A 16,035-nucleotide genomic window follows, 5' to 3' on the forward strand; every position below is an offset into this window, starting at 1 on the left:
ATAATTATATACGCCCCTTCGCCGCATTGCAGCTGCTGAAGATATACTTCGCCAAGCTGTATGAATCACTGAATGCCTTTGGTGTACAACGACAAGCAAGCTGGCACCACTGCAATATACAATGAATTTCTAGACGAAACAAGTAGCATTTTTTTTCTGCAAATATTAGACCAAGACAAGAAAAGACCGACGCTCTTGCAAGCATAATGGGATGCTGAAACTACCGAGAGCAGCGTGAAAAGTGCAAGAAGAAACACGTCCCTGTGAGCAATATCTGGTTTCTCGCACATCTCCGATATCCTCGTGGGTGGTTCTTGTTTACGCTGCGAAGCCTGAGAGTAACTATCAGTTCAGACCGCAGAGACGCCCTTCCCGAACCATTAATACTTATTATAGCAGGGACAAACAAAGGGAAGTGTCAGGCTTCAGCGTAGCGCCATTAATATTCGACAGAAGACGGTGTCTGGGCGTCATTTGCTTCTTATAGAATTGCGTAACTTGATGAACGTTGTGTTTTATTAAGCATAGGGTACGCTTTGCATCCGCAGATTCCCCAGCTGCTGTTATTAAGTATGATGTGCAAGTGTATTTAGTCTCCGACTCGCCAGCAGTGAATCCTTTAACAAGCGATTTCTCTTCTTGTCATCGAAAGATTAGTTCATGCTAGGAGAAGGAATAAGAAGGTAAGCTTAGAGCTTCTTTTTCTTTCAATCAAAAAGACGTGCGTTTTTAGTGTTCACCACACTTCGTGTGTCCTCACCTTTATTTTTGCCGAATCTTTGCTATGCATCTTTGCACAGGCACTAGTGCTTGACAAACACGTGATTTCGACAGAAAAAGCGCACTCAGACGGAAGAATTGACGTAATGCGGGTTGTAAAAGTTGCTCAGCACAAAATTTACTTGGGTTGTGGCTGCTCCAGATGATCGCACGGAGGGTGTACATTCTCTCACACTTAAAGTCGAAGAATTTATTGGGCCCATTGGGCTCCTCTGGTATTCTTGAATGTCGTTTAAGTGCGCTACTACTGTGTCTCTTAAAGACTTTTTCTTATTGCTAGAACTACCTGTGCCCCGCCACGATGGCTCAGTGGTTGTGGTGCTCGGCTGCTGACCCGAAAGACGCGGTTTAGGACCGGCCGCGGCGGCACCGCATTTCAGTGGAGGCGAAACGCTAGACACTAGTGGGATGTCTGCGGCGTACCCATAGCCCGAGCTGCTTTGGTATGTTAAGCCCCATAAACTAAACTAAACTAAACTAAACTAAACTAAACTAAACTAAACTAAACTAAACTAAACTGAACCAAAACTAAACTAAAAAAAATAAACGAAACAAAACTAAACTAAACTTAAATAAACTGAACTAAACTAAGAATACCTGTGCGCGCAAGTTTGCCCCCTAGTGGATAATTTTTCTATCGATTTCATTGATAGGCAATATACCTCCATTCTATATCAAATGCACCGGTGGTGGTGCGTCCGTAATGTTCGTCTTTTTGCAAATCAGTGTCATAAGAAGAGGTGAAGGGGGAAGGCTGCTTCAGGAATTACATTTTGTGTCATCCGGTGCAGTTCGCCCCATAATCATCAAATGTCGTTACGGTATTATGAAGACGCTGGCCGCTAACTTCATATTTTTTTTTTTTTAGTTCCTGAGTAGGTTTAACAGGAGAATGCTTCTAGATAGTCAAAATGGGCGACAAAGTCGCTCCATAAACAAGGATAGGCATGAGTTCCTTCGCAGTCGCAGAGAAAATGATAAAGATGATGTTGAAAAGCTACGAGTTGTATTAACTGGCTCCTGTATCGCTCTGAACGAGCGACAAAATCACCATTTCAGCTAGACTTTTCAGACCTCTTTACTTTGTACCCTGCAGTTGAGCGCCGTATTTAGCCAGAATATTTATGTATGATTTTGCACCGGACTATTGGCAATTTACAGCTGGCTTTGAAAAATGTAACGACAGGAAGTAGTACTAAAATAGGGCCTGCAGAAACATGTTCTGTGAGATGTACAAATAAATATGAAAGCAAAAATGAGTGCTTGCTCGGAACATCAAACACACGCAGCATGTTGGGTAGCATTTATATGGGCGCACCCATTGCTCGGAAAGGGCCAAACAACTGCACGCAACAGTATTATTTGCAAGCAAAACCCAGCAAGCGATCGAGAACATTGAGTAACAAAACATTGCCTGAGCTTGCTAGACCACCTGCGAAAAAAACAGATGGACGAAAATCTGATAATGCAATGACTGGACGCTTTGTGCTACATCTGAAAGTATCGCCTCGATATATAATATGAAACGACGGACAATGAGCGGAAACAAAAATTAATTGAATTCAATTTTTTTTCGATACCATTCAAAATAGGCACACAGATTGATCCCCTTCATATTTCTTAATATGGGAATGCGTTCAGAGTGCGAAATTTAGCACATTGTAGAATGAACAGATCAGGCTAGCTTTGCTGTGGGCTAAAATGACGATGGTTTGCACTTATAAATGCGAACTGCCGGTTTACTGGACTTTTCTAGGGCGGACTAGCTTGAACATACCAGCGAAGCCATGGGCCGCTTTTCTTAAGTGGCCCTCCAAGTAACTGCTTTGACTTTTGGGAAATATAATTATCTTGTTTCTAATCGTTTCTTGTTCATGCTTTTCCACACACTGTTCATCTTCATTTCGGATCTTGTATTTTCTGTGACTGCCATCGACATGACGAGCAAGCAATTTTGTATCAATGCACCACGTCCCTGCTGCCGGACACGGAAATGGCAAGCCCGACATGGAAATGGAAGCCACGCGGCCTACGCGGAACTGTGTTCCTGCGATAGAACTGTTCCAGTGCAGAGCCCAGGGAACCCGATATCTGACACTCGCTGGCCAACGCGGCGCGCCCGAACAGCGATCGCGATACCGCACGTGTTCCCGGCGATAGCAGCCGCACTTCCGCGCGGTTATTTGCCTCTTCAGGCTTGAGCGCATACCCGCTAAACCGCTCTCCGAACTGGAACCGAACGGCACTTGTTAGCGGCAGCAGTGCGACGGGGTGCGGCCCGCGCAAGGGGGAGGGAAGGACGCCCTCGCAGCAGCACACGCAGGGATCGACCCAGGAGCGCGTGTTGTTCCGTGCGCGGCCGTGGCGAGCGCATGCGCCATCAGCAGCAGCGGCGGGCGCGCGCGAACAGCCGGTCCGGAACCAGAGCGCAGGCGAGGGCCAAGGTGCGCTGGCGCGGGCCCGGACGACGAGCAGCACTTGTGTCGCGCACCAGTTGCGCGCGCCGCTTCAGCCGATCGCCGTATCCACAGCGGGGCCTGAGGGTCCGCGCGCGCCGCCGGCTTCGGACGACCGCCACGTGGTGCAGGCTGTGGTGCCCAAGGCGAGAACCCCCCCTGTTGCCTTTTTCTCAGCAGACGCCGTCCTGCATGCAGACCGGCGCGGTAAATTCGCCCCACGTGTATGTAATCGCCGTTACGCTGGCCCGGCAATAGTGACCCGAACTACGAACGTTCGGTCCCTCGTGTACGCGAAGGTGTCGGGGAAGTTGGGGAAGTTCACTGGAGCTTCGGGACAGACGCTGCGAGAAGCCTTCCCGCTTGGCAACTTGTTGCGTGAGAGCGTTGGCAGTTTTTAGCACTCTTTGCTTTTCCTCTTCGTGCTTGCGGTGCCTATCCCGCTTGCTCTCGCCAAAAAAATAATAAAACTAATAATAATTATTTTTCACGGCTGGCGCGGTTCTTTCAAATATTACGTTGTGCCGCTGGTAAACGCATGCCGATATATAGCAGTCAGTCGAGGCCTTGCATGCAGTCGGTAGAGAGGTGTGTGGCAAGCGCGGTACGAATTATTCCTGCGGGTGGCTTAAACAAGCCTACACGGATGTAAAAGGGTTTAAAAGTTTGCCTTACGTAATCTCATCTCTGAAGGCTCTGGATTAGGGTGAAGTCGCTGAAGTCAACGAAGCAAGGGTAACCTGTGACCCGCATGTTTTCGTGATGCCAGCGCCCGCATGAACTAAACGCAGCGTTGTTGACAGTGCTTCCCTTATTTTTCTAAGTCAGGCCTGCAAATCTGTCGAGCCGCCATTATTGGCATTGGCAAAGCAAATCACCATATTTGCACTGTCGATTTTCCCGCATATTTTCGCGTCGCCAGTCCGGACGCGCGAGTCAGTGGTTCCGGGGAGAGCGGGCTGGACGCTGTGGGGACGTGCAGGAAGCGACCTTTTAGAGCACCGGATGCCAGTGCTGTTCATCTCAATTTTTCTTCTTTTTCGCGAGGCCCGTGGTCGATCGTCGGGCTAGCTAGCTCAAAAGCGTCGCTCCCGCGCCAAAACAGATCAGCCGCGAGGAAGTTGTTGTCGAGCGTCGTCGGAAGCGATGGAACAGTGTTCGCGCCCTTTTTACGGCGCGGCTGCGGGACGCCGCGGCCCACTTTCTCCGAGGCCGTGCGGCTAGTCGGCACACAAGTCCCGTGCGCGCCGTCGCGCTGACTGCCGCTGACTGACTGACACACGTCGGGTGCGGGCCGACCGTAGATAGCAGGCCTTCATTGAGGACCAGACCCAACACGTATTGGCGACTATTTTCGGCAGCCGCCGAGGTGTTTTCAGTTTAGCGAAAGTTGGGCAACGCGGCCTGGTCGTCTCCAGTACAGAACGCAGAACATGCGGTCGCCTACGAAGTCCGTGGCCTGCGTCCTCCTCGTGTGGTGCCTGCTGCCGCCGACCCTGCTGTCCTCCACCGCGCCAACGACTCGAGGAGTGGGTGAGTGCGCTGCCAGCGTGGCGTTTGGGGCCACCTCGCGTGATTGTGCACGAATGTGCTGTGACGCCGCAGGTTTGCTGAGAAAGTTGGGTTTTTCGGACGGACATCTCACTCTCAAGGTGGTCCATCTCGCTCCATCTTGGTGATAGCAGCTTTGATTGCGGTATTGTGTTCTTGCCGGCGCGAGTCTGAGCTTCGATGCTAATCTGCCTTGTTCGGTAAATACTAGCGGATAAACGCAAAGAACGCTTACTTGGAGGCATCAGAATGCGGAGAAGGGGTGATGAGTAAAGCACACGCTGATGTATGCGCTTATTGAAGGTGGAAAATTTCGGCACACTGATTGTATTAAATGCGCGCTTTGCGTCTGCAAGCTTTCAACGACAGTTGTGTATGTTTCTTCGAATTTTCTTGCAGAATGAAGTTTCTCGGGGGAACTGAACGTGGCTCGGAAATAATGATCTTCGAATGGTAGTGGAAGTTTCGCTCTCAGCCTATCTTACATGTCAGCAAGAATATCATAATATAGCATGTCCGCAGACTGACAATTGGGAGATGAATATTCATTTTTGAAGAATTTTCAGAAGGAGATAAACTACTCACGCGAAAAGGCCTCGGGTAGCAGAGTTAAAAATAGATTTTAAGTATTTAGTGGAAAGCGTGAATAGCCTGGGTGGACTTAATGTTACTTATATTTCTATACTAATTCGTTCAAATCCGTTTCGCCCTTCGTCGTTGGCTCAAGCATTTTTTGCGTCCTTGCCAGCCTCGGTATCGGTCGCTTGGGGCGACGGTTGATAACAATGGAAGAAAATCGGAGTAGATGAACTGTTGTATTAAACATGCATTTTCGCATATCTGGGGTCCGCCTTAGTTCTTGGACATGAAGGTGTCTGTCATATTTTTTGCGGACTTGCGAAACTGTATGTTTGGCAGGAAGGAGGGAGTGTTCCGTTGTTGGTAGGAATGGCTAAGCGCCGACATCGTTATTTCTAGCTTTGTTTGCTTGAATTCCGTGACTGCTGAAATTACACTTTTGTAATTGTTACTGCTGCTTTAAATACGGCACAATAAATTGAAATTCCTAATCAAGCCAGTCAGAAAATGTGTTTTTATTAATTAGCCGCTCATTTAGCTCACTGGGCATAAGACTGCGCCATGTTGGACATATAGGTCTAAAGTTTCCGTATTGTGGTGACGTTGTCTGAGAGTAAAAGAGAAAAGACGTTTGTTACGGGACAAACCGTTGTGAGGTTTTTCAGTGAGTTTTTTACCGACATGGCGAGAACAATGTGCTGCTAGGAGGGTGCTGACGGCTTTCATTATGCATCAAACTGAGGCATAGGCACGTTGTAGGCGAAGCGATAAATACTGCAAGAAAAACCCGAAACTTCAGTCACCGAGGAAATGAATGTTTCATGCTCAAAATGCACCGTCTTTCATAATCATCAAGCCGAACACGTTAAGAGACTCATGCAGGTTTCAAGAAACAATCTAAAATTGCGCCAGGCTCGCGTTCCGATTGGCTGTTGACACATAATGGCATTTCTTAAAATTAAATTGTTTTTTTTTTCGATGCCGTTTAGCGAAACTGTCGTATGCACTACCAGGTGTGTACGAAAGAACTTGTCACAAAGAATATTTTTCACAAGTTCGTCTTATTATAAAATACGATTTTAATTTCGTTTCATATCATTTTATTTTATTTATACTTCTTCCATTTCCTGCCATACAATTTACCAAACACTGTCTGAACCCATAGCCAGAGGCTACTCTGGGGTACTCCAGACTAGTATGGGGTACAGAGTCATAGTATGACTACATCATACCTTGTAAGTTACGAATAATCTATGTGCACACGCTTCCGGAAAAAAAAGAAAGAAAAAGCCTGGCGAAGGAGGGAATTTAACAGCTGTCATTGTCAGTCACAAGAGAGTCATTCCTTAACACGTGCCGTCATTCTCGTAATCGGAACACAGTGCAAGAGACGAGCAAACAAAAGCTATGCCACGCGTAAACTCGTACATCTTGCTCCCATCCGTCATCTTTTGCCTTTTGTGCTTTATTATGTCAAGAACACTTGGTAAAGCGTCCACATCGCTCATAGCTCTCCACATATTTTGGACAAGTACTGCGCACAAGAGTCCAGTTACCTCGCCGAAACACGACATGTGGGGTGTACGAAGCCTATGAAACTTATACGCTTGCAATGCGCGTAAGCTTTACCGCTGGCACAGACAAGTATATAAGTCTGGAAGAGTTCGGAAAACAATGCAGGCGATAGCGCAGAGTGTGTTTTCTTTCCGGACCTAAATTGTGCGGGCACCAACAACTTTTTCAACACCGTAAAGTTCTCGCATTTTGCGGCTCAGAAGGAGCATGTTTTTTACATGTGTGCGCTCGAATTGTAGAACACAGTTCGCGTCAACACGAGCGTCACGAGGCAGGCGCCATGTTTGTAAAGAAAAAAAGAAAACAGACATAGAGAGAAGCGCTCATATGCGGATGGGCGAATGCGCAGCTTTTGCCGGGTTAGAGTTGCGCCATTGTTGTACCCCCGGTACGAGGCACCCATCTCCAGCATGGTGGCGCGACTTTTCCCAAGGCTTCGGCATTACATTTATTCTCGCGAGTTTTCGAAACACACCTGTGTATTCATGGAACACCTGTGGAATGTTGGTTAAAGTCTCCGTTATCCTTGAGAAGTTTAGAAAACAATGCGTTCGTAGCCTCAGCAAGGAAAATCCCATCGGTCTACATGGATGCGTTTACTATGACACCGCCAAAGAGTTCTGGAGACAAGAAAACTGTTTAGTATCTTACACAAATTGCTGCTAAAAATTACCGGAAGGCTCAGCACTTCAACGGTTGCTGTGACAGTTGTAATACATCATGAGTTTACTTGTAAACCTGGTAGAGGCGCGCATGCAAGGTGCCTTGCGAAGCTTCAGCGCATAGGATTCGCGTACTGAGCAGGCTGCTTGAGTAATATTAGGAAACGAGAATCGAGAAAGGGGCTGGGTGGCGTTAACGCACTTCTGAATGGAACACATTTACGTGGGAGAACAGCGAACGAGCCGGCCACTATCCCCACAGAACACACAATTCAGTATGTTGCAAACATGTGGCGAACGTACGGGGAATATCGTGGAAATTAGATGTGTAGTAGCACCGCGCAGAAATTTGAAAGGCGGTAATGCTTTGCTCTGCGCAGTTCGGCAGCGATGGCTGGTGGAACAGGCAGTGTTTTTTTTGTGGTGGTCGGGCATTAAACGTACTTTGCAGGTTTTATATTATACTAACTAGTGTTCGCACAGAACTCCGAGTGATGGATTTCAGTTATACTCTCGTTTCTTTTAAATGAGCAGTGTGATGGCTTCAAATTCAACGCATAAATATTCGGAAGAGAGCAACATATTTTGCAAAATGGCGTCAGGCCGCAAGACAACACCAACAGGAAGAACTTACTGTTGATTTTTGCTGGCTTGGATTCTTGGCTGGTGTTCCTGTCCTCTTTTTTTTAAGAATTCACTTCTTGCGGTGGAGGAAACAGCTGGCGGAATGAATGAACGAGTTGCGTTAAGGAAAGGAAACCTTTCGAGAATGCTGACCACAATTAAATCTAATTTCTGCGCCGTTTCTGTTGATAAAGAAAAAAAAAACTTTTTCAACAGCCTTTGCATTTTTTCACAAGTTCATGAAACCGAACATTTGTGATTGTTGGCCGCTAAAATTCATTCTTTTTGAAAAAGTTCCACCTTTCTAATTAAAGCGAACTGGCGACTTCAGATAAGAGTCGGTTTCGAGCCTTAATACACGATGTTTTAATGCGCTGTTCCACGCATCTATTAGTTTGTAGTAGGGCGAATGTCGCTGTTGTGGTGTTCTGACGTTTCAAGGGAGCAATGGCGAAGGTTTCATAGAAGATATATGTAACATGGAGACTCCCTCCGGAATCGAACGACGCGAGCTGTGAGCATGAAATTCTTTGAATTCCGGGTCGCCAATCGCCATGAAATATCGCATACTAAGCGTGATGGCGTTCTCTACGCGACCGACCGACCCCGTTTCTGCACTCACCACCGTGGTGACTCGGGGAAGCGCGATGGAAACGTCACGCTTCCCCATTGGCGCAACGCTTCGCTGCCTCGCTGCATGAAGAGCTACAGTGACTTGGGTTGTGTCAGAGTGAGCGGTTGAGCAATGCTTACTACGCTCCTGTCGACGAAGGTTGGCGCATTCGTGTTGCGATGCTGTTTTCAGTTGCGCTCGGTAAAACTATGAGCAAAATGTTTGTCGCTGTCGCTGTCCAGAACCTTATATGGGCAAAACTCGGCAGTGGTGTAGTTCGCTTTTCCTATTGGTGTTCTCTTTAAAGCAGCCGCTGCTAGCAATGTGAATAAGAGTAACTATTCATTTCAAATCCAAATCCGGCCGGTTAAGTTTCACGAACTAAAATGAAAGTGAAGGAAGGCAAGATACTCGTACATGGGGAGGCTAGTTGTTACACGTTTCACAATACACTATGTTGGGCGAGAAAAGAAGACATACAACACACAGAGCTCTGCAGAGCTCTGTGTGTAGTCTGTCTTCTTCTCTGGGCCGTCAAATTCGCTGCAGTGATGGAAGGGTTGGTTGTTACACGTCAGCAATGAAAAAGTGAAGTTAGACTAATTAACCAGCCAAGCTGTCGAACCTCCGTTGTTTGCTTTCGACGTGACCTTTGTGGGAAAATTAAGATTATTTGTAGGTTCGACGTCATTTTTTTGGAAAAATGAACTACGGTTATTCAACACTTCCTTCATCAGCAGTGCATATCGTCTCAAGAAATTCCGTCCTCTCGTGCTGCCTGGTTGGACAGTCTGGTGGCTGAACATGACTTAGGACTGTCTGTTTAATGCTCCTGTAGAAATGTTTCTATTAAGTCAAACACTGCTCATTTTCGAGCCTTAGAAATCAATTTTGCTGCGACCTTTTCGTTTACTTAAGTTTTCTGGCTTCTCCTGTTACCAGGGGGTCGTCGGCAGGCTGAAAACACTGAAGAGTCTGACAAATGGGGAACGAAGCCTCTTTTTGAGTGAACACAAAGTATGACGGCGTGATCGGCTCGCGCTTCAATGCCGCGGTACCTCAACGCGCGTTTGACACCCGAGCCGAACACGCAAGCACCAGTGTGCAACTGTGGAGAGAGAAGAAAAGGGATATTTTTGTCACGTATCCGTTTCAATGTGCGTTCTTACCTTCCGAACAACAAACAAACATGCAGTTGCGATGACAAGCAAAGCGCCAATAAAGGTGAGCGTGTGGCGTTGACCATGTATTGTTCCGGTGCTTGGAAGTGCGCTGGACGACAGCAATCGTTGTTTTTCATGATAGTGTTGACGCGCAGGTAAAGTTGGGCGACCTCTGTTAGTATCCCCCGAAATGGGTGACAGCTGTTACACCCCCACGCAGGCCACCAACCGCGGTATTTCTTTTTGTCGTTTTTTTTCCTCCTCGTTTCCGAAGTCTGTGGCTTGGGGACTACAGCTTGTGCACCGGAACCACGCCACCGAAAGAAAAAAAGAAAACAAACAATAACGAAAGATAGCGTTTCAAGGCGAAACCACAGTTACGGACGCACACAAACTTTGCGTAAGGATGGACGAATAAACGAAAAAAAAATACCTGTATAAGGGAACTAATGAAGTGAACGAAACGGAAACGTCCCACACACGCAGGTCTGGTGTGTTAAACGTAGGCTGGTGCGGATATAAGTAATCACGCCTTCGCTATCGAATATGAAGAGGCATTGCTTGTCCACGAGAGAGCCCTCCAACGTCAACTACCAGCATGCACATACCAATGCTGTCAGTTTCAATTAGCCAACGAGGGAAAATACTAGAAACAAACAGCGTGCTCCGGTTACTTCTGTCGTTACCCCTACATTGTAATTTACTGTTTCACTCTAAAGAAAGCATCGACGCTTTATTGCTTGCGTGAGATGCTTTTGGTACCCGAACTCTGCTCAGGCACCTGATCACGCCCACTGCTTTTCTGTCCTCTTCTGTTAGCTAAGCTCGCGTTTCTTATTAGCCGTTCACATCTTAATTTGTATCAGTGGTTCATAAGCTGTTCGGGATGTCTAGGAAGGAAAAGAAGAGAAGAAAACATTGAACATGTCTACAAGAAAAAAAACTATGGGCGCGTTTAAGTCACCTTCAGAGTGAAATGCGATTGCGTTAGATTTCACATTTGTCGCAGCTTCTGTTGCAACTTCTGTGTGAGTTTGCGTCAGTTTCGTTGCAACGGTCGATCCATCAACCGCAATATTCGGACCGCTAGCTGCAGCCGCAGGTATCCACTATGCTGTGACGCTGCCAACGTTTGCACATATCACAATTTTTTCGGTTTTTCATTCCGAATTTCTGTCTGGGTTACTGTCTGCAAACTAGGTTGCTCACAACCCGGTGGGCAGGTTGCGATTACGTCACAAGGTTGCGTGACCTCCGTCGACCAGTCTCTAACTGAGTAACGATTGGCCGCCCCACAAATGAGTACAGGCAAGATACAACTATTGTACACTTTCAAGCATTCGTGGCCTGAGAGTACTTCTTAAATGTACACCACTCCACTCTTGTGCTCCTAATTGTTTGACGGACGTATACCCGGAGTGCTCAGTAGTTAAAAGTGCAGTACGCCCGCTGGACACCGCTGTGTTGAGTGCGTCGCGTCTTTCAGTCGCATATCGTCAGATCTCGAACGTCAAAACTGTGCTGCTACACACCCTTTGCGAATGTCGATCTGACTGCAAGGACGAGGCGCATTAAAGAGCGACTGATCAGAAACGATCTAGTTGGCCGCGTACTGCACAAGCGTCTCCCTGGTGGGTGCCAGGTTTTCTCGCTTCATGCCGGTTGGTTTCCTCTGATGGCTTCGCACGCTTCCTCGTCCTGTTTTTGTCTGTAGCTTTGCCGGTTCCAGCAATTTATAGCGCATGGATGTTGTACTCTGCCCCGGCACCTGTCGCGAACGTCGATCGTCTTTTTACGTACAGCACGTGGCTTTCGAAGTGCGCTGCCGTAGCGTGCTGCAGATTCACGTCGATTGTTGGCTGCGGGCAGAGTTCCTGCTGCTTAGGAAGCATTGAAATGCGACACCCTTGGCTGGCCACGCGTTGGCTGCACGCCAGCCGTGCATGCTGGTGGCAGGGACATGATTCCATTGAATTTTCTTTCAGTTTTTCAAATTATTGCAGCAGGTTTTGTTGCTGTTGTTGTTGCTGCGATCGTTTGTCTGAATGCATTACAAAGAGAAGCGAGGAATGGTGGAAGGGGATCATTATGTCCGGGTGTTTTTTTTTTTTTCGAGCAATACTTTTGTCACACGCATTACTGGAGCGTGCTGGAAATAATAATACGAAGTGAATAGGAAGGGGAGACAGGAGGAGGAGAACGGCCTTTAATATGTGTTCGCGTCCATTACTTTAGTTCCTAAGAGAGCTCTCCTAGAATGCTTTTGATTCATTTTTATCTTTTTGTTCGGGTTTACTAACAATTAAGTAGCATTTGCTCGAGGTCATCCGTCATGTCCCATCGAAGACGGAAACATCACTCTACGCGCCTATGTGGATTCAGTTTCAAGAGGTTTTGAAATTTCTCAATAAAAGCAGGACGGACGGGGATTTCAAGTAGCCTTTGTGATAATATTTCGGGCGTTTAGTGAGTGTTTTGCGTGAAGGGATCGCCAAGTTGGAGGAATCAGCTTTGGTCAATAGACTACCTCCTACCAAAGCTGCTTCCTTCACTTCTGGAGAAGTGTGTATTAGACCTACTATAATCTGATATTTTTAGTGCTCCCGTCACCTAAATATCTATTTCGCGCCTAGGATAGAAAATTTTACACTGAGCTGTCTTACCAGAAAGTTATTGTCAGAGACCGCTTAGTGTGTTGAGGACTTATCCCTGTAGTGTGACGGAAAGAGGTTGTTAATTGCCGCCGGAAATGAGGTCATACCCTGTATTTTCCCAACCCTTTATTGCTCTCAAGGTTTTACTTTTTCTCTATTCTTCCTCTCAGCCCTGTTCTGCCTGCTATATGCTGCGTGTCTGTTTACCCACGGATGGTTCAAACGCTCGCTTCGAGGGAGGCATTAACGGTCTGGGGCGGCATTATTACTTTCCGGTTTTCCTTCGTACGATTGCACACACACGTACATCACGCCATTAGTGTAGTGAGCAGCGCAGATAGGAGGAACAAGTGGCATGCGCCTTCCAAAAATGACAAGAGGAAGCACCTGTTCCTGCAGTCCCGGGGCCGAGCGGGAAAACAGGATGGCCCACGTGATGGTAGTGAAAGCCCCTATGGCGCTTAATGCTTTGAAGGGCGTCTATTTTCTGGGAATGGCTGGGGTTGGCCACTAACGCTTAATGTGTACCTTTCTCAGCGAGGCAGGACTGGCAGGAAGGGGAAGGGGTCCAGGTGGCCCAGCTTTACGTACCTTAGCTTGTTTTCTTTATGTAGCCTTGCAAGAGTGGAGGTAAAAGAGGTGTGAACTCAACTCTCTGTCGCTCATAAGATAGGAGAGCAGGAGGCGTGTTTTTTCTTTGTCTCGCCTTTGAATGTAGCGATACGCGTGCTTCATGAGGGAGAAAGGTTGAAATTCTGAGTCTGTCGATAAGCCAAACGCTACTTTCTGTGATCGGGGGCGTTCACGGTGGCATCCAGGAGTATAACTAAAGAATTAACTGTGTTACGTTCTAGAGGACGAAGCAGGGAGTCAGCCAGCGCATTCATGTGCTCGTGAGGTTGAAGGTTCTTGTCGAGCGCGACGAGGAGAGGGTTGGGGACTGATGTAAGAATATTGCCGGCATGCTGTGTTGGTTGGCGCTTCTAGAGCGCTCCAGAGGACAAAACAAAAGAAACAGAACTTATCATTACCGAACATGCTTCTACACATGTTGAGCTTAGCAAAGGCTCGGCCTATCATGACTCCCAGGAACCATCCACAGGCCCATAAATAGGTCATTTATCTGCTCTTTCAGCAGTGGTTTGTCCAATTTTTCAATGAAGTTTGTGGTCTCTCTCAGCACCAAACAGGCTATGACGCTCTTTGCCGTTGGCGCTTTAATACCGTAGACATAAATTCACCGCTATGCTCGCGATGATTTCTCGTGCTTCACCTGTCGTGCCACACGTGCACTTATATGTTCTGTCTATTCAGTCAAGCTGAATGGTGCTACGGATGTTGTGGAGGTCAAGCTTGAAGTTTAAATATTCTTTCAAATATCATGCATTGAAAAAAAAAAAAATGCTGGAAGTTTACTATTCTTGAAGGTCTCAAGGTTGAATGCATTAAAAAAGTGCCTGGGTCTTAAATGAAAGTGCAAATTCAGACAAAGACGCAGTACATGACAACACTTGCTCAGCGGAGCCTGTCAGTAATTCAAAAAAAGGGCTTTTTTAGGTACAAAGATGGCTTGGTGGACATCAGAAAACAGGTGAATCATGTGAACTATTGAATTAGTTAACTAATTCCTGATTGCAATGAGATATTTGTAGCTGACCGTTAATAAAAGCCATATCAGTTACAGAACTTAGTTACAGTTCCAGAGCAGTGTTTGCGTACATTTGTAAAACAACAAAGAACAATAAATAAATGAAATGAAAAAAAAAAAAACTTTGAGAACGCGAATACTGTCGGCGCTGTGGCTCAACAAATTTTGACCACTCACGCGTTTATCGAAAACGGCCGCCAGTACACTTCACTCAATGGTGCACGTGCCACGTGACGTCCTCTGTTCTGGCCACGCTGTTAGGCTCGGCTTCGCTCGCATCTCCAGCCTAGTCATGTGATACATGAGTCATGTGACACGTGTGCCACGGAGCGACGTGTACTGATGGGCGTTGCTGAGCACGCGCCAAAGTAACGCAGTTTTCCAAAGGTGCCCAAGATGGTCAGAATTTGTTCAGCTACAGCGCTGATGATTTTGTCGTCCTTAAAATACTCGAGGAATGGAGTTGTAAAAATTTTTAAAACTAATATGGCTATTACTAGTGACCAGCTAGAAACCTCTGTAGTTGCAACAAGGCCCGTAACTGCAAAAGTTAAAATGTTAACAGTTGGAAGTTGATTAACCAGCTTACTAGTTCATATGATTCACTTGTTTCCTGAAGTACACGAACACTGGTATGACTGTTACCGGAAAAATCATCTTGATACCTGAAAAAGCCTATTTCTGAAAACCGGGGGCAGGCTTCGCTGAAATACACGTTTTGTAAAAATGCTTTTTTCTTTTAGCGTATACAGCAGCAGAATAATGAGAAATACTAAGTAACGGAAAGTAACATGTGCATACCGGCACACAGACCTATTTCCGAACGAAACAAAAAAAGAAGAAATAAACAGAAAGACGTACAGAAAAAAAAAATAAAACGCGATCGTGCAATGTGATGCGGCAGTTCTACCTTAGCAGGTTAGCTTTTGGCTTGTGCTCTTGCATTGAATGTTTTGACATCTTTTAGATTTATCATCCCAATATTAGTTTCCATGTCGAAGCCGCTGTTGCTCCGCTCACCGAGAGCGCCTGGTTGCCGTGCCGTAGTTGAAATCTACAGCGAGTTTGAGGCCTCTATTAATAACTGAGACAGTTACTACGCCTTTGATTTCCTTGAAAACAATTTTTCTCTTAGCGGCCTTCGGAAACATACGCGGCGCAGAACGAACGGATGAAAGATGATGAAGACAATAATATTCTGAGCACAGCACATGAGGCTGCCAGTTGAACACGCTGCGCGAGATATTGCCGTGAGGTCGGAGTGGTCTATAGGTGAATTCCAAGCGGCGATCCGCAGCAAAGCACTCCACCAAACCGAAGAGTTCTTTCAGTGGATGATTTGGATTCAGATCCTGAGTTCTGATTGGACAGCCATGGTGCGGTCCCTAGTCTCCCTAGACATATTGCTCCTTCGCGGATTTGGAGAGCGCTCCGGGTCGCCGACTGGAATTCGCCATAAAGCAGCGGGAAGCGAAGCTGGTCTGTGTGCGCTGCCGCCGCCGATTCGAATCCCTCTCGTGCTATAAGTGTGGTATGTTTTTTCTGCTCCCTCCCATTCGGATGGCAAATTGCAGAATGTTTCGCACTGAGGTGGAGCTCTCCTCCTCGTACTCCTTTGCTGTGTCCTTGGCTTCAGCTTCACACTACGCCCCACGCAGTTTTGAGAAATGGTACTTCTACTGTGAACGCAATGAAATTACGATGGCTCATAATGTACTGCATCAATGCGA

The 16,035-nt window shown here is 46.8% G+C and overlaps 1 protein-coding gene across 2 annotated transcripts in view; it reads left to right on the forward strand.

Moving 5' to 3' along the window:
- The first annotated feature begins 3,149 nt into the window (after positions 1-3,149).
- The window catches only part of LOC149352443 (proto-oncogene tyrosine-protein kinase receptor Ret-like), a 188,111-nt gene continuing 175,225 nt past the window's right edge, over positions 3,150-16,035 (forward strand). For both annotated transcript variants that reach the window (XM_089581615.1, XM_089581617.1), the window contains exon 1: positions 3,150-4,769. In XM_089581615.1, the coding sequence (XP_089437741.1) occupies positions 4,670-4,769 (100 nt within the window). In that variant the 5' untranslated portion in view covers positions 3,150-4,669. The remainder of the gene's footprint in view (positions 4,770-16,035) is intronic.

Source organism: Amblyomma mixtum, chromosome 3, assembly GCF_055824585.1.
Source record: "Amblyomma mixtum isolate Tamu chromosome 3, ASM5582458v1, whole genome shotgun sequence".
NCBI classification, from domain to species: domain Eukaryota; kingdom Metazoa; phylum Arthropoda; class Arachnida; order Ixodida; family Ixodidae; genus Amblyomma; species Amblyomma mixtum.